Here is an 18,552-nt window from a genome sequence, read left to right as displayed (position 1 = left end):
TGCATGAAAATAGGGGTTCTTAAATCGATTTCCCCACTACTGCAATTTCTTAAAATTACTCTTGTATGGAACTCGATTTAAGAACCCATAATTTCATGCATGAATACAAAGCAACCGACAATACGGAAATCAGCCTGTATGTTCATCTAAATTACTGTTTAAACAAAAAATATAGTTTTAGGAAATAAGGAAAATAAGTACCCACTATTTCGTCGACTAATCAAGATTTTATTGCACCAACGAGCAATATATTGCTTAATTATAATATTTAAGAACCCCGCCATTTTCTTTGTTCACTTTATTGCACTTAAAAACGCATTCGTCTTCGTGTTGGTAAACTTCTTTCTTATGACGTTCCTTTTTTTCCGCTTCCGTGTTGCGGTTAAGACTTCGTGCAAAACAAATTTGTCCCACAAAGAGAGAATTTAGTCGTAAAATTTTGTTAAGATTGTCGTCGCAAATAAAACATTTTACACAAATAAAACGTTCCATTAGGCACCATATAACATTGTAATAAATATCCTTTAAACACGCAATTCTGTTGGCAAAAGATTATATCAAACATAACACCATCTTGTCGGGGGGTTTGTTGTTGTGTACAAATTAATAATGAAAAATATAAAAACATTTTAAAGCGGCCTAAACATCCCTCGTAGAAATGGAATATTAATGTCCAATAGTTAAAAAAGTTGTAGGCATGAAATATAAAAGTAATTTACATATAAGGGACACATTTTTATGGATAATTAAAAGTAATTAACTTTTTTGATTTAATTTATTCTATTGTTTCTTTTAAGGACTCATCCGTCACATATCAGCTACAATATTGTAAGGTATGTGAAGGTTATAAAGCTCCAAGATCTCATCATTGCAGAAAATGTAAGTCATGTTGATTTTATTTCTTATTGATTTTCTATATTAATATTGTTCCTTTTTTTGTTTTTAGGCAATCGCTGTATTAAGAAAATGGATCATCATTGTCCCTGGATAAATCATTGTGTTGGTTGGGCAAATCACGCCTATTTTACCTACTTCCTTTTGTTCTCTATTTTGGGCAGTTTACATGGTGCTGTCATATTGTCTTGTGCATTTTATCGTGGCATTCATCGCTACTGGTATCTGACACGTGGTCTGGTACATCTGGCAACAGTCCAATTTACTGTTTACAGTATAATTATGTGCATATTTGCAATGGGTTTAGCCATTGGCGTTGTCATAGCATTAGGTATGCTGTTATATTTTCAGGTAAGTCAATAAAGTTATTATTCAAAAAATGTATAATGTAGAAATTTTCACAAGTCGGCATATTTTATGAGCAACGTTAGCGGAGTTTATGTGAGGTACCAGAAATCTAGAATCGAGTTGTGCAATTATTATACTGAGTGCAGTGGTTAGGATGCTCGCCTAGCACAAAAAGGTCAGTTGTTCGATCTCCGCGAAATATTAGTCAAATTTGTGGAGTATTTCTCTCCTTAGAAATAGTGGTATTGTGGAATATTCCACCGTTTGTTGAGTTGAGTTAAAATGAGCCATATTTTGGGAGTACTTCGACGTAGAAAAACTTATCTATAAGTGGTTTTGTGGGAGATTCTACCTGCTGCAAGGTCTGAAGTTATTGAGTTAACTTGAAAAGGACCCATAAATTATAACGAGAGGTCTCCTTGTCTCTTCCATGATATTCGTGGGAGATATTTTTACAGTAAAACATAGGACCTGTCATAGAATTTTATTCGACAGTCCTATTCAATTGCAGATATACAATACCATAGATAAGTTATGCATTTATTCGCGAGATTTGATTTTGCAGAATAAAATAAGTAAAAAGTAATAAATCGGCTTTGCAAAGAATACCTAAAACTTAAGTGCGAGAGATGTATGAAGGAGTGACCCTAAATATTGGTCCATTTTAGGGGCCACATCTCGGGAAGTGTTGGCTTTCTCACACCAAAAAATTTCAACATAAAGTTTTGAACTTTTGTGGATGTTGGCCTAAAAGGATGAACCGAGATAGTCCTTTCCAATTTCGTTCTGCCATTTTAGTTGGTGACCGATTTAAAGCTTTTAATTCATATTGTCCGGTAGCACGAACTTGCTGAAGAAAAAATATACGGCCGTAATAACAACATGTGCCTTCGGTAAAAATATCAAAATTATCCTCCATTCCACTTAAGCGGACATTTTGAACTTTTATGAGGAAGGACCCGAAGGTGTTGGGCGATATTGGAATTTGACGTATGTATGTACGTTTGAGAGAAATATCAAGATGTGCAAATTTCAGCAATTTAATTTGGTTACCGTAGGATTTTTTAGGACTTTTGGACACTATGTCTGGAAGCATGGACTTGTGCACAAAACACATTATATCACTGTAAACACGACCTTTACCTTCGGTAAAATTTTCAAAACAATCCTCGAAAATGCCATGCCGCGCTTATGCGAACATGTTGAACTTTTTTGGGAGTGGTATCCGATAGCATTGTCCTATATAGATTTTCTTGCGAAATCGGATACTCAATTCGTATTTAATCGTGTTCATCAATCAGTTTAGTTGGTGTCGGCAGGTTTTTAGAGCTTTTGGACCAATATTTCAGACAGCTTGGATTTGGATCCGAAACCTGCTGCAAAAAATTGGAAAATGATCCGAGAAATGACCTTAAACTGCAATTGTGTAAAACGTTTTGAAATTTAATGTGGCAGGTACCGGAAGGTGTTGTCCGAAATAGTCAATCTTTTGATCTTTTTGAAACATTATGTCAGGAAGGATAATCAGGATCACAAGATATCCTTAAACTGCAAGGGTCCTTAAACTGCATTTAAGTGCATTTTTCAACTTTTGTTGTTGTTGTAGCAGGTTCTACAAGTACATGTAAATCTTTATTTTATTGATTCGGCTCTGCCTCCAACTCCAAGCTCAGAAAGGACGCCACCTGAATTGGATTAGTCCAAAGAGAGAGAGAGAGAGAGAGAGGAGTTAAGTCAGTCGGGTTGGCTGGGCAGTTAAACAGGTGCTGCGTAGTATGCGGACCGGTGCCACATGCTGGGCAGATATTCCGCGTGCCATCAATCCTGGCCCAGTAAGTATTAAGGCGGCTGCACCAACCAGATCTAAGTTGCGCCAACACGACTCTCGTTTGTCTTGGCAGCTGCTGTTCTTCCGCTGCCACGGGTGGTGGATGATCTTCGAGGACTATATTCACACTGTAGGCTGCCAGAGCCTCTGCAACCGCATCAGTATGAATGACTCTTAAACCTGCCTGGTATGCACGTTGATCTAGAGGTTCTCTTTTATATCTGTGGACCTCTCTCTCTAGATCTCTATAATCCTCCCTAACTCGCCTGGGGGGTTCAGGCATATCCACCAGATGGTGATTTGGGTGGTCTTGCCTATAGAATTCAAGCAAGTACTGCATCGTCAACATCCTGTTGTGACGACTCACAGGAAGGATCTTTGTCTCCTCATGTAAATGGTCCACTGCAGCTGTTCTCAGGGCAGCATTCTGACAGATTTGTAGTTTATCCCATTGCGTATCACCTACGTTAGCAAACCACGCTGGCGCCGCATAGCTTACCACAGACCGGCCTATCGCGTTGTATGTGGTTAACAAGGTTTCTTTATCCGCACCCCAAGTGCTACCGGCTAGGGACTTGACGACCTTGTTCCTGTTTCTCAGCTTATCGCAGATAACTGTAGTATGCTGGGACGACTTATACATGCTATCGAATGTGACCCCTAGGACTTTGGGGTAGTTTGTGGTCGGAATAGTTGCACTGTCGACCTGCACATTCAGTGGGAGCTTCATTGGCGCCGTCCATGTGGTGAACATATTCCTCGCGTGGAAAAACTCTACAAGATCAATGAGATAGGCATTTAGCCTTTCACAAACGTTACCGATATTGGGACCTGACCATGAGTGTACAATCATCCGCGTACGTAATTAACTCAATGCCGTCGGGAGGGCGTGGAATTGCAGAGAGGTAGAGGTTAAACAGTTCCGGAGATATCACCCCTCCTTGGGGAACCTTGCTCCACTCTACGGGGTTTGGACTTCCTGTCTATGATAGTTGATGACCCAGCGTTTCAGACAAGGCCGGAGGGTAGTATTCTCGATATCCTCGAACAGCCTAGCATGGCTGACCGTATCAAACGCTTTGGTCAGATCCAATGCTACCATCACTGTTCTGTGACATGGTTTGTCCTGGCTGAGCCCTCGTCCAATATATGTGGAAATGGCGTGCAGTGCTGTTGTGGTACTGTGCTGCTTCCGGAACCCGTGTTGATGATCTGCAACTGGATAACACGTTCTGATGCTGGGGAGGAGTAATGCCTCGAGTATATTTGCTACTGGTGATAGAAGTGAAATCTGCCTGTACGACTCACCTTTACTGGCATCTTTGCCAGGTTTCAGCAGCGGGACCACCCTGCCCATCTTCCAGGCATCGGGAACTATTAGGGTGGCTAGTGATAAGTTGAGGACCTTACTTAAATACTCGACTCCTGGGCCATCCAGCTGTTTTAGGATCACCATAGAAATTCCGTCAGGTCCAAGCGCTTTGGATGACTTTGCGCCTCGGATAACATCTGCAACATCATCCATCGTAAATTGTGGCGGTTCTTCTTTGGCTGGAAGAGATCGCAAACGACGCAAAACACTTCTCTTCGCCCAGTCGCTATCGGGGTGCTCGATAAATTGTCGGCAGAAATAGCCAGCGCACCTCTTCGGATCTGTCACAGCCACGCCGTTAAACGTGAAAGATGTCCGATCGTCTCTCCTACCAGGGTTCGATAGCGCCTTAACCGTTGTCCACAATTTATTGCAGCCGGCTCCAATGTTGCAGCACTTCAGATGTTCTAGCCACTTCTTTTGTGACAGAGGTTCCCGATGGTGTTGTCCGATATAGGCCTTCTTGGAACTATATCGTTTCGGCCAAACCGGTGAGTTGATTTATCTGAACAGTTAAACAAATCACCGTGTCGTGCGATCCCAATCCACGTGCAGGACGCGTGTAAAACCACGTGTTTTTGCAGTGGCAGTTGATGTTCTTAGAGTAGTTCCCTTAAACATGCTGTCGAACATCAACATTTTGGAGTAGTTAGTTGTTGTTGTTGTAGCAGCATGAAACCTACGTAGAAGCATAGGTTTAATACTGGCCGAAACACAATGGGTTCGGGTCAATCCGGTACGTAAGAACCCGCTGCTGTGGGATTGAAGGTGGGATTGGAGTAGTTAGTGGTCGGGAACAGTACACCATCGACCAATATGTTGAGTGGGATCTTCATTTCGGCCGTTCAATTGGTGAATAGTGTGACAGTGGATTAAGCGGAGCATATTTCATATTCCTTAAATGCTGACTTAGTAGTGCAGTATGTATATATTATTTAACCTATCACAGACATATGTCATCGATGATGGGGCCCGCATACAATAATCCGCATACATTACGATCCCAATGCCGTCTGGAAGGTGTGGCATTTCATAAAGGTAGGAGTTAAACTGGGGATATCAGACCAACATGGGGAAGTCGATGTTATACGGGCCGGTCTTTAGACTTCTTATTTCTGAATTCCACAAACGACTGTCATTTACACAAATAGTGGTTTTTCCAACGCGTTAAACATGGCTGGAGGGAAGTCTACTCTATGTCCTTGAACAGCCTGGCATCTATGACGATATTGAACGCCTTCGATAGGTCAAGAGCCACCATGACTACATGCACGACCTGTTCAGGTTCCAGTCCTCGACTAATATGTTTGATGACGTTGGGTATCGGGGAAACTGCTTCTCAGCACGCTTTAGTAGCGTGACCACCCTGCAAACTTTCCTGGCTTCTCGTGCAATATGTGTGGGACCAAATCGACAAATTAAGGACACTTGTCAAATACTCAACTCCGGGTTCATTCAGTTGCTTAAGCAGTACCATTATGATTCTGTGTGGGCCGAACACACGAAGAGCACACTCCTCTTCATCCTGTCACTATTGGGGTGCTTTAAAAATTTGGGCTTAAATAACACACGCACCTCTTCCTGTTACTGTCACGTTGTTGAAAGTAACAATATCGCGTTGACCATAACGTTATGGTCTCTCGTATTCCCACGACGAAGTTGGAGACACACTCGGATATGTTCTGAAGCAGTAAGCAGCAACTTCTATCGCAGTAGGCCTAGAGGCTGTCAGATAAACCTCGAACATGCATTCATTACCTACATCCATCACATCTCACCGATGTTGACATATGGTGGATGTGGATCGGGCAAAGGAAAATATCCATTCATGGCCCGTAACTCGGAAGTGTTACATGGATTTGTGGACTTGCTCACGACAAAATAGTACCATCGTAATAGATGTTGTTGTTGTAACAGTGACACTGAGGTGGCAGCTGCTGGCCGCAACGATGATTTTGTGTTGTTCCGGGTCAATCCGGTACGAAAGAACCCGCTGCCGTAATAGTGGCCGTGAGAAGCGAGGTACCAGATGCAGTAAACCGATGTAGTTCAATTTGATCTCTGTTTGGTTATCCGTTCGAGAGTTGTCGTGCACATTTGACGGTCGAAAATCTAAAATATCCTCTGACTAAACCAGTAATAATTTTCCTTTATTTAACTCTTACAGATGAAATCGATATTGAAAAATCAAACTGGCATCGAAATGTGGATCATTGAAAAGGCCATGTATCGGCGTATGCATTATCCAGATCTCGATGAGTTTGTTTATCCCTATGATTTGGGCTACAAAGAAAACTTAAGACAAGTTTTCAAAAATGAATGCGTGGCCAAAGGTATGGGTATTGAATGGCCAGTTATACCAGGATGTGATCAATATACGTTGACAGTAAGTGAAACAAAACTCTCGCTGCAATTACAGACTCCTTTTCAGTAAACGTTTTCTACCTATTCTAGCGTGAGCAAATTGCTCAAAAATGTGAAAAACGTGCTCGTACACGTACCTACAAATGTATACGGCGGGCCACGGGCAGTTACTTGCCACTGTTTTCACAGGGATTCCGTGTCTGCCTATCACCACCCTGTACCGATGAACCACGTTTGCGTTTAGAGCCAGAGGACATTATCAAAGTAACACGTTTTCGTAAACATTGGTTGTTTGGTGAACGTGTTGTTGATGAATCACAACAAAAGCAGGACGACGAGGATCAAAAGAAAAAGAAACCTCTACGTGGCTGGTTTCCACGACGTTGTGCCATTGAATTAATACAACCAAGTCAACCGGTGACATCTGAAGAAGACGAAGAGGATTGCAATGAGTCTGAAAGACGACCTAATAACACAAAACCAGACAAAACAAAGAAAATAGAGAATGGTGGTAATCATCATTCTCGCAAAAAGGTACAGCAGCAACCACAACAAAATGGCCACAAGAAAAGTAATTGACAAGAAAAATGACGTTAACATGAGAAAACTGAAGACTCATTAAGATCGACGTGAAAGTGAGACTTAAAATCCTTGACAAAAGCAAATTGGTTATTGTCCTTTATAGTGTAAAGCAAAAAACTTTATAGTGTTTATGTGAATATTTTATAAGCAGTTTTTATTTAAAACAAATATATATATTCCCTTTTAGAGGAAAGATAACAAAATCATGCAAAAATGTCCTAGCCGAATACTGCTTTAACTTTGGTTTTTCTATATGAAAATGTGTTTTAGTGAATTCAGGTAAGTACATTTTCCCGTAGTGTAACTTGAAGATTCTCTCGCGCAGGAGCAGAGCTATTTTTTTGGGGTTTTGTTTAAAGACTTAGCTGTGTAAACACCAATAGCCAGGTTGGTTCGACAATCAGCAACCCAAGTACTGATTCGTAAATCGACAGCAGACGTAATCAGCAAAACAATGAAGGTTTCAGCAATCCAAATGAGATAAACACTAGTTGTAGATACATATAAAACGACAGCAAACAATAAACACTGCAGACTAATGACGAATATAAACGACGAGTCAGCACGTTGTTGATATAGATGAACAGCTGTGGAGCATAGGAGTAAACGAAACAGGAAAATCGGGGAAGGGGAGCAGAGAGTATAATAAGTAAAGGGTTTTCATAGGTAAAACAATAGCGTATAATTCATGCAATAATAATTAATAAAATTTGTATCTTCTAATATCACAGAAGGTTCCAGTTGAGATCACGATCAAACGAACATTTGATCAATTGTAAATGTGTTTTAAATTTTATTGTCGGCCTCATTAATAAAATCGACCAGCGATTTATAATGAGAAATTGACTTGGACTTTAAAACCAGTTCGATATTGTTGAATTCATTGAATATTTTATATTTGTATCTTAGTGAAGCGAATTTACTGCACACAAATATGCTGTGCTGTGCAGTATCAGGTACATGACATATCTCACAGTTAGGGGACTGAATTACACCGATGCGATGTAAGTAGTCTTTGTCAAAAAAAAAATTGCTGTTTTACGACGTAGATTTTGTGCAGCCAAATCAAAGTCTTTGTGGAATGACATGATGACAAAGTCATCTGCGTATTGGTACACCAAGGTACTATGACCTTCAATAGCGTGTAACCCTGCTGTATAAATGTTAAAAAGAAGCGGAGAAAGGCAGCTCCCCTGGGGGAGGCCATCTTTAACCGTCACCTTAGCATTTCCCATGGTCAACACTCTTTCAGAGAGAAAGTTTTTAATCCACCGACAGAAGAAACAATCTACCCCCATATGCCAGAGCTGGTTAACTAGTATGTCATTTCTTACGCAATTATACGCGTTGCTGATATCTAAAGATAGGATCAGAACCTTGTATTCGTTTTCTTTCAGAAGAGCCAATCTGTGCAATAGTTCGTTGATGCATGTGGATGTTGACATATTTTTCCGGTATGCATAGGACCTTACAGGAAGAGAATTACAGTCATCCAACAGCCTCTGTATTCTCTCTTTTATCATCAAGTTACAGCACTTTAACAGCTCGGGAATCAAGGAGATAGGTCTAAATTTGCATATTTGATCATGATCCTTATTTGGCTTGGGTAAAGGAACTATCTTGATAGTTCTCCAACTATCACGGATGTTATTATTCTCCACTGCATTATTAATAGCTGTAAGTACGGCTCGTTTCGATATCTCTGGTAGAGCTTTTATCATTGAGTATGTAACTCCATCAGCCCCTCCTGCCGAGTTCGCTCTTTTATTCTCTAAACACTTCTCAAACTCCTCAAATTCAAAAAGAGCAAAGTTGTCGTAATAGTCTTCCTCCCAGTCAAGTTCATCAGTGCTGAATCCTTCCGGAACCTGTTCTTTAAAGAGTTCTAAATACTGCTGGTTGTTTTCTTCATTCCATTGCGAACTTACTGGGGTTTGTCTTCCTCTAACATTGTTTATAAATTGCCAGGTTTTCCTAGTGTTATGCATTCGATTAACTTCTTCGATCTTTGAGAGAAAGCTTTCTCTCTTGGCCCTTTCTACCTCTTTCTTCCAGTTTTCAATTTCAATTCTGGCATTTTCCAAGTTGCGGTATGATGGATATCTTCTAGCTTTCTTAGTAGCAGCTGCTTGTCTTCTGTAGAGTGCGAGCAAATTACTATTCCACCAATATTTAGGTGTTCTATTGGGATTAAGTACGTGGGTAGCACAATCAATTTCTTGCCTAAGGGTACTTTCTATACTTTCAAAATCAGGTTCTAATTCAACTTTTCCCAAAGATTCATATAACTTGTTCCTCGACAGGAATTTTTTGGAGCTTATCCTGGAGTTATGAACCTGAACAATAATCGGGAAATGTCTACTTCCACCAAGATAGTTCTCAGTAACCGTCCAATCTGCAGACACACCACTACTCACAAATGCTAGATCTAACACCGATCCGTCGGAGTCAATATTCCTCTTGAAGGTAACTTTGCCACTATTGATGCATCTTAAATCCGAGCTGAGAAACAGATTCTCAAAATCCTTGCCTTTCCTTGTTGACACAGAATCACCCCAAATCTCGTTTCTAGCATTAAAATCGCCAAGCAACACAACGTCACCCTTGTCTTCCAAGAAGTTAAGAAGTCTCTCCATCTCTCCAGTGAAGGCATCTCCTGGCAAGGAAGGAGGAAAATAAACAGAGACAATATGCAAATTGGGAGATTGATTGGTGGTTTTCGCAATGTTAATATCATATTCTGTGTCAAACTTAACCTTGCAGAAGCGTATATGTTTTTTAAAGGCAATGGCTACGCCTCCATAACCATCACCCCTAAATTTCTGGATTAAATTGTAGTTAATCATTTTATTTGGTTTTTTATTATTCTCCGCAAATATTTCGGAGAAAACCGCAATGTCAATGTTATAATTGTTGCAGAAAAAATCTATGTATTGCTTATTTGATTGAAATGACTGGATGTTATACTGAAGAATTCTAAGAGTCATGATTGTAAATGGGAACAGTTATGTTAGAGTGAGAGCTATTGTGAGCTACCCCACATTTTTGAATACTCGCAGAAAAGTGATTAATGGCATCTAGAGCCGTAGTGTTACCACTCATTGAAAAACGTCTTGAACAAACTTCAAAGCTCAGAAGTTATCCTTTCAAGCTCTGAAATCCTCTGATCTTCTCTCGGAAAGACCGGAGCTGATGGAGACGGCGGCAGAAACATTCTTTCCGCCATTTTGACTCCTGAGGGATGAACGTACTTTTTCCTAGGGAGCTTAGCTACCGAATTAAAGGTGTAAGGAGTCATGATCGCATTAACTACTTCATCCTTGTTGTTGTTTCTGGCTTTACCCTCCTTGTTGTTTGATGGCAATTGGGAAAATGTTTCGTCATCAACAAGCAGATCAAATCTGTTCATTTTTCCATATTCCATGATGACTTCCATTTTCGACATCTTTTTTTGTGTCATTATTTTGTTGGTTTCCATTTCCTTCTTCCATTTAGGACAAAGTTTTTTGTCAACCGAAATATGTCCAACCTTGCCACAAAGAATGCATTTATTTTCATTACACTGACCGTTGCAAGTGTCATCCTCTTTTCCACATCGCAAACATCTTTCCAGTGATCTACATCCAAGCCTAGTGTGGCCTAACGTCCCACACTTATGGCACTGCCTTACCGCTGGATAGTAAGTGTCAACCACTAACACCGCTTTATGAAGGATCACCCAATCGGGATGATCAGTTCCATAAAACCCAATTTTAACTGTTTCCATTGGAATATAATTGTCCAGGTTATTTGGATCTTTCTTGGAAAAACGCTTGACGGATGCCACCTTCTTACTCGACACAATATCTCTCAAAATCTCCTCTTCTGACCAACATACAGGAACGTCCTGATAACACCAAACGTCTCAATAAAGTTTCTTGGGATGAATGCCCTCAACTTCCTCTTCCTCAACTCTTCGTTGCACACAAAGTCATTAGCAGACTTAACATCATCAAACGAGATTTTATAAAGGGTGACCCCTATCGCCACAATCTTCTTGATCTTCTCAAACTCATCTGACTTCAAGCCTTTAATTTTTTCATTTTTCATCATTCTCAGCGCCAGACGTGTCCACAAGGACATGAATCTCACCTGCATGATCATCATTATATAGAACAATCTCTTCATTGAATTTTCTTTTCTTCTGATTTAGCAAATTATTTTCACCGGGCTCTCTGTCTCTTCTGATACCTTTAACACTACCGCTCTCCTGCACTCCTAACTCCATGGCCTCACCTCCTGCAGCACTGCTTTCACAAGCGATTGTCGTACTTCCACCTTCAGTCTCCGCATTCTTCACTCTCGGCTTCCTTCTAACAGTCTTTCTCATCTGCTCATCCGGTTTGTCACTGTCTACGCGACAAACTATGAGGGAATTCGGCACCATTGTGCCATCAGTCCCATCTATATCGGCCATTACTAATGGCCACAACAATACACACGCCTCTCAGAGGTTATGTATGACGTTAAAACAAAATTACTGAAAATATTAAAAAACTCTGTGGTAAAGATTAAAAGCTCCACAGCACAATTGTGCTTACAAAAAAATTAGTTTAACAGTAAGCACGAATACCAATAGACGAAAAATTATTTAATTTATTCTTCACAGAAAAAAACGCGTGCACACGGAACAAAATGTCGATCAGCTGTCAGAGCTAATTAACACAAGTGATTGCTTTCAATAAAAATTAGGTAATTTTATTTGCGCCTAAAATTATGCACTGAAATTTATTTGCAACAAACGGTGGTGCTATAATGAAAGTATAGACAACATAACAATCAACAACAATTTTCCAACAGATGGCGCCCAAACATATTTTGAGACTTGTCAAATGACTATAAGCTGAGCGGCGATAAATGAAGTGATTAGATCAGACATTAACGCTTCTTTACGAAAGCGTTGAATACAACTCACATGAACTTTTACGCTCCGTTGTTTAGTCGTTGTTGAGAAGGCAACGGATTAATATGCGCGCGCGAAAAGCCTGACTATGAAAGTAGAAAATCTCTTCTTTACAATGATTCAAAGTAGGTTGGCGTAGGTGACCAAATACCGGATATATCGCAATAGTCGGTAATACATCCCATTTTTCAATTTTTTTAAATCACGCTACTGGCCGCAGTTTTAATCGGATTATCACCAAATTTGGGGTGTTGCTGGGGGGTCCCGGAGGGGAAGAAGACTATTGAGGTCCATTGTGATCATCCTGGTTGTTGAAAGAGGGGTTAGTTGTAGAGATGGTTATAGATGTATTAAAGTTGTGATAGTGGTGTTAAATTGTTGAGGTGAGGAGTGAGTTAAAGATGAGATGATGGTTGATGATTTTGGGCTATGGTTTTACATGTATGTTGGGACTGATGAGTCGAGGAAAGACGTGGTATATATTGGTTGTGATAAGACTGGTGATTGTTGATGGTTTTGACTATTGTTTCGTTGGAATTTTGTGATACAGAGTTGAGTTGAGGATGATATATCAGCTATCTCAGATTTGGTTGGATGCGTTTCAACAATGAAGAAATTCAGAGCTTTAAAATGTTCTCAATTGCGTTATTAAAATTTGTGAAGTGCCAATTTATGAAATTTTATTTCCATGTCAGATATTTATTTCTGTTTCTGTTGTACATATTCCAAGGAGAGAGCTTGATAATGAAACTAAACCATCCGAGCTTTAAATTAATACAAAATGTGGCATTTTTATTTATTTTTTTAGTGGCAAAAGCCACTAAGCTATCACAATTTTAATATTTTGAAGTTTTTACTTTAATGACAAATATCTCTGCTTCTATTTAGCGTATTAAAGACATGTAAAATGCTAATCAAGAAGACTAGTAAAGCATTTAATCAGTACCAAGTAGAAGACCTTACTTACTTAGCTGGCCCATTACAGAACATTTGTTCCATAGACCGAACTAAGAAAAGATCTCAAATTCTCTCTGTTTCATACTTCGCTTTTCGGAATACCTCGCCTTGTCATCTCATCATCCACTTGTTTGCGCCATCTATTCTTTGGCCTACCAATTCTGCATGCACTGCCATGTGGCTCGAATTTATACGCCTTTATAGCGGGTTCATCATCGCTCATTCTTAATATATGGCCTAGCCAACGCAATCGCTGCATCTCGATACGTTTAACTATATTGATGTCGTTGTTTAGCAGATACAGCTCGTGGTTCATACGACGTCGATATTAACCGTCAACGCAGATCGGTCCGTAGATCTTTCGAAGAATTTTTCTCTCAAACACGCAAAGCACTTCCATATCTGCTTGCGCAAGAACCCAGGCTTCGGGACCATACATCAGCACGGGTAGTATCAGTGTTTTGTAAAGCGTTATTTTTGTTTGACGAGTTGTGGCTTTGTTTTTAAAGTGCTTACTTAAGTCAAAGTAGCATCTGTTGGCCAATACAATTCTTCTTTTTATTTCACAACTGATGTCGTTTGTTGTGTTTACGGAGGTGCCGAGGTAGACGAAGTCTTTTACTACCTCAATATTATAGGAACCAACTTCCACAGTCGGTCCGAGCTCAATGGACGCATTGCGCGTCGACACCATCGACTTGGTCTTCTCACCGTTTACCGCAGAAAGTGGGTCTGCAGATTCTCCTTCGACCTTTATAAAGGTATCAGTTACTTCTTTTGCTGATCGGCCCATGATGTCTATATCATCAGCATAAGCAAGTAACATGTGACTATTGGTGTAGATTGTGCCACTTCTTTTGACGTTTGCCTCTCGTATAACCTTTTCTAGCAGGATGTTGAAGAGGTCACACGAAAGGCTGTCTCCTTGTCTGAAACCTCTTTTGGTACCAAACTCTTCGGAGAGGTTCTTTCCTATTTTAACTGAGGACCTCGTGTCAGTTAAAGTCATTTTACAAAGCCGGGTGAGCTTTGCGGGGATACCAAATTCAGACATGGCTTGGAATACCTTTGAACGCAGCGGGCTGTCGAAGGCTGTTTTATAATCGACCAAAAGGTTGTAGGTGTCGATCTGCATCTCTTGGGTCTTCTCTAGGATTTGCCGCAGGGTAAATATCTGGTCAATGGTGGACTTGCCAGGTCTAAAGTCGCATTGGTATGGTCCAATTATCTCGCTGACCATAGGCTTTAGTCGTTCGCACAATATCCCTGACACGAACTTGTAGGCAATAGGGAGTAGACTTATGCCCCTATAGTTGGAGCATAAAGTCTTATCTCCTTTCTTATGGACGGGACACAGGATGCTCAGGTTCCAATCGTCGGGTACGCTTTATTCCTGCCAGATGGAGCTAACTAGCTGATGCATACACCTTATCAGCGTGTCGCCTCCGGTTTTAAACAGCTCGGCTGGTAGGCCATCAGCTCCTGCTGCTTTATTATTCTTCAGCCGGTTTATTGCTGTATTTACCTCATCTTGGCCGGGTGGTATACATTCAATACCATCTTCTGGGATTGGATCTGTGGTATCTTCGTCGACTTCGCTACAATTGGATACCAACAGTTTGGAAAAATGCTCTTTCCATATCCTTAGCACACTATCTGTATCAGTTACCAGATTACCTTGCTGGTCACTACAGGAGGATGCCACTTCCAAAGCCACCAGTTTGCTGTTTCACTCTTTGGCAGAATTTTCGGACTTCGTTATGTCTCCTGTACATCTCTATTTCTTCACACTCCCTCTTTCCCATCTCTCTCTTTTTCCTGTGGAAAAGACGTTTCTCCTCTCTCCTTTTCTCCCGATACCTCTCTCGTGCACTACGCGTTGCTACTGATTGTAAAGTTGCCCTATATGCCGCATTTTTTTCTTCGGTAGCAGCACGGCACTCCTGTTCATACCATGGATTCTTTGGTGGAGGTCTCTGGTATCCAAGTACTGATTTTGCGGCTGTTTGCATGGTGTGGGCATTGCCATTGTCCTGATATGTTATCGGGACGAGAAGTCCTTTGATTAAGCAATTGGGCCAGTTGAGTGGAATAGGCTGTGGCTATCTGTTGTGATTGCAGCTTACCGATGTCTAACTTTCGTGTTGTGTCTGTTCGTACTTTGTTTGCTACGTTTAAGCGGGTGCGTACTTTTGCTGCAACAAGGTAGTGGTCCGAATCAATGTTTGCGCCTCGGAACGATTGTACATCCAACACGCTCGATGAATGTCTTCCATCTATCACAACATGATCAATTTGATTACTTGTTCTTTGATCTGGAGACAGCCAGGTGCCCTTATGAATATCGAGATGATTAAATCTGGTACTGCTAACTACCATGTTTTTTGCAGCTGCAAAGTCTATCAGCCTCATACCATTGTCAGATGTTTCACTGTGGAGGCTGAATTTCCCGACTGTTGGGCCAAAGATATTCTCCTTTCCAATTTTGGCATTAAAATCGCCTAGAATGATTTTAATGTCATGGGCAGGGCAACGGTCATATGTTTCTTCTAAGCACTCGTAAAATATATCTTTGGTCTGTTCGTCCTTTTCTTCAGTGGGAGCATGAGCGCAAATAAAGCTGATGTTGAAGAATTTAGCTTTTATTCGAATTGCAGCAAGTCTTTCATTCACTGGAGTGAAGCTGGATACAAGATGTTTTAGTCTCCGACTAACTACAAATCCACAACCAAACTCATGCTTTACGTCATGGCAGCTATAATACAGTGCGTCACCTTTAGGTGTTGTTGTGACGCCTTTCCCAATCCATCGTATTTCCTGTATGGCAGTAATATCGGTCTTGTACTTTTCAAGTACGTCTGCCAATGCGAAGACTGCATAGAGAGTGCGAACATTCCAGGTGCAGATTCGCAGATCATGGTCCTTAAAACGTTTGCGGGGTTCGTCAACTTTAGAGGGGGTTGTTTTTCTTTTCTTTCGTTTTTTCATAGTAGCCTGTTTTTTCTAGGGGAGGGTTACTAGCCCGACGCCCAAACCCAAGTTTTTAACGTTTTTATGGGAGAACGCGCGGCACATGTTAGCTCACTACCTTTAACGGGTGTTAAAGGCAGTTCCCCAGGTGACACCACGGGGAGGTCAGTGTCCACTTGAGATGAAAGAGGGACCAATATAAATCCTGGGCTTTGCCATGTTAAAACCGGTCAGGACCGTTGCTTGGTATCATCCATCCCCTACGTCACCCACTATCGTGACCATCAGCAATTTAATTTGGTCACCGGAGGATTTTTAGGACTTTTGGGACCACTATGTTTGAAAGCATGGACTTGTGCACGAAACACATTATATCGCTGTAAACACGACGAAACAATCCTCGAAAAGGCCATACTGCGCTTAAGCGAAAACTTTTTTGGGTGTGGTATCCGAAGGCATTGTCCGATATAGACCTTCTTAGAAATTACTGTACGTTTAGAAGAAGAAATCGGATACTCAATTCGTATTTAAATAGGATCACAAGGTATCCTTAAACTGCAAGGGTCCTTAAACTGCATTTAAGTGAATTTTTCAACTTTTGTGACAGAGGTACCCGATATAGGCCTTATTGGCACTAAAACCTTTTGGCCAAACTGGTGAGTGGGTTTATTTGAGCAGTTAAACAAATCACTGTGTCGTGCGATCCCAATCCACGTGCTGGATGCATGTAAAACCATGTGTTTTTGCCGTGGCAGCTGAAGTTCTTAGAGTAGTTCCTAATGTGGAATTACGGGACATATTCCTGCTTCCATTTTAGTTGGAGCAGGCGGCGTTATTGTAAGGCTGTTGGGTGATTATCTCATGAAGTATGGACTTGAGCACGACAAAATAGTATCATCGTAATAGTGACTGCGAGGAGGGAAGTATTCGAAGCATAGTGAGCATGAGAGTTATCGTGAGCATCATTTTTATATTTTTGTGTGGAGTTACTGATTGGAAATAAAGATTGGAATAAATTGGTTGATCCGTTCAAAACTTGTCGTGCGCATTTGACGGTCGAAAACCTAAAACATTGTCAGACTAAATTTTCCTTTATTAACTCTTACAGATGAAATCGATATTGAAAAATCAAACTGGCATCGAAATGTGGATCATTGAAAAGGCCATGTATCGGCGTATGCATTATCCAGATCTCGATGAGTTTGTTTATCCCTATGATTTGGGCTACAAAGAAAACTTAAGACAAGTTTTCAAAAATGAATGCGTGGCCAAAGGTATGGGTATTGAATGGCCAGTTATACCAGGATGTGATCAATATACGTTGACAGTAAGTGAAACAAAACTCTCGCTGCAATTACAGACTCCTTTTCAGTAAACGTTTTCTACCTATTCTAGCGTGAGCAAATTGCTCAAAAATGTGAAAAACGTGCTCGTACACGTACCTACAAATGTATACGGCGGGCCACGGGCAGTTACTTGCCACTGTTTTCACAGGGATTCCGTGTCTGCCTATCACCACCCTGTACCGATGAACCACGTTTGCGTTTAGAGCCAGAGGACATTATCAAAGTAACACGTTTTCGTAAACATTGGTTGTTTGGTGAACGTGTTGTTGATGAATCACAACAAAAGCAGGACGACGAGGATCAAAAGAAAAAGAAACCTCTACGTGGCTGGTTTCCACGACGTTGTGCCATTGAATTAATACAACCAAGTCAACCGGTGACATCTGAAGAAGACGAAGAGGATTGCAATGAGTCTGAAAGACGACCTAATAACACAAAACCAGACAAAACAAAGAAAATAGAGAATGGTGGTAATCATCATTCTCGCAAAAAGGTACAGCAGCAACCACAACAAAATGGCCACAAGAAAAGTAATTGACAAGAAAAATGACGTTAACATGAGAAAACTGAAGACTCATTAAGATCGACGTGAAAGTGAGACTTAAAATCCTTGACAAAAGCAAATTGGTTATTGTCATTTTTAGTGTAAAGCAAAAAACAAAACTTTATAGTGTTTATGTGAATATTTTATAAGCAAGTTTTATTTAAAACAAATATATATTCTCTTTTAGAGGAAAGACAACAAAATCATGCAAAAATGTCCTAGCCGAATACTGCTTTAGCTTTGGTTTTTCTATATGAAAATGTGTTTTAGTGAATTCAGGTAAGTTGCTAATGGTATACATTTTCCCGTAGTGTAACTTGAAGATTCTCTCGCGCAGGAGCTGAGCTAATTAATTAACACAAGTGATTGCTATCAATAACAATAGGTTATTTTTTATTTGCGCCT

General features: G+C 40.6%; 2 protein-coding genes across 3 annotated transcripts in view; both read left to right on the top strand.

Annotated features, from left to right (window-relative positions):
* LOC141389894 (palmitoyltransferase ZDHHC6-like) overlaps nt 1-7,602 on the top strand; it is a 63,189-nt gene extending 55,587 nt beyond the window's left edge. For both annotated transcript variants that reach the window (XM_073962097.1, XM_073962096.1), the window contains 4 exons: nt 798-879; nt 947-1,245; nt 6,610-6,828; nt 6,897-7,602. In XM_073962097.1, the coding sequence (XP_073818198.1) occupies nt 798-879; nt 947-1,245; nt 6,610-6,828; nt 6,897-7,385 (1,089 nt within the window). In that variant the 3' untranslated portion in view covers nt 7,386-7,602. The remainder of the gene's footprint in view (nt 1-797; nt 880-946; nt 1,246-6,609; nt 6,829-6,896) is intronic.
* A 9,598-nt stretch (nt 7,603-17,200) lies between these two features.
* On the top strand, nt 17,201-18,344 carry LOC141392599 (palmitoyltransferase ZDHHC6-like). The gene is made up of 3 exons (XM_073965534.1): nt 17,201-17,212; nt 17,366-17,584; nt 17,653-18,344. The coding sequence occupies exons 1-3, from the start codon at nt 17,201-17,203 to the stop codon at nt 18,139-18,141; spliced, it is 720 nt and encodes a 239-aa protein (XP_073821635.1). The 3' UTR covers nt 18,142-18,344.
* Nucleotides 18,345-18,552: the final 208 nt, after the last annotated feature.

This window comes from Musca autumnalis, unplaced genomic scaffold (genome assembly GCF_047663935.1).
Source record: "Musca autumnalis isolate F117 unplaced genomic scaffold, ASM4766393v1 scaffold_1, whole genome shotgun sequence".
Classification (NCBI taxonomy): Eukaryota; Metazoa; Arthropoda; class Insecta; order Diptera; family Muscidae; genus Musca; species Musca autumnalis.
The sequence above is the reverse complement of the archived record's forward strand: the minus strand, read 5'-3'. Positions and strand labels throughout refer to the sequence as shown.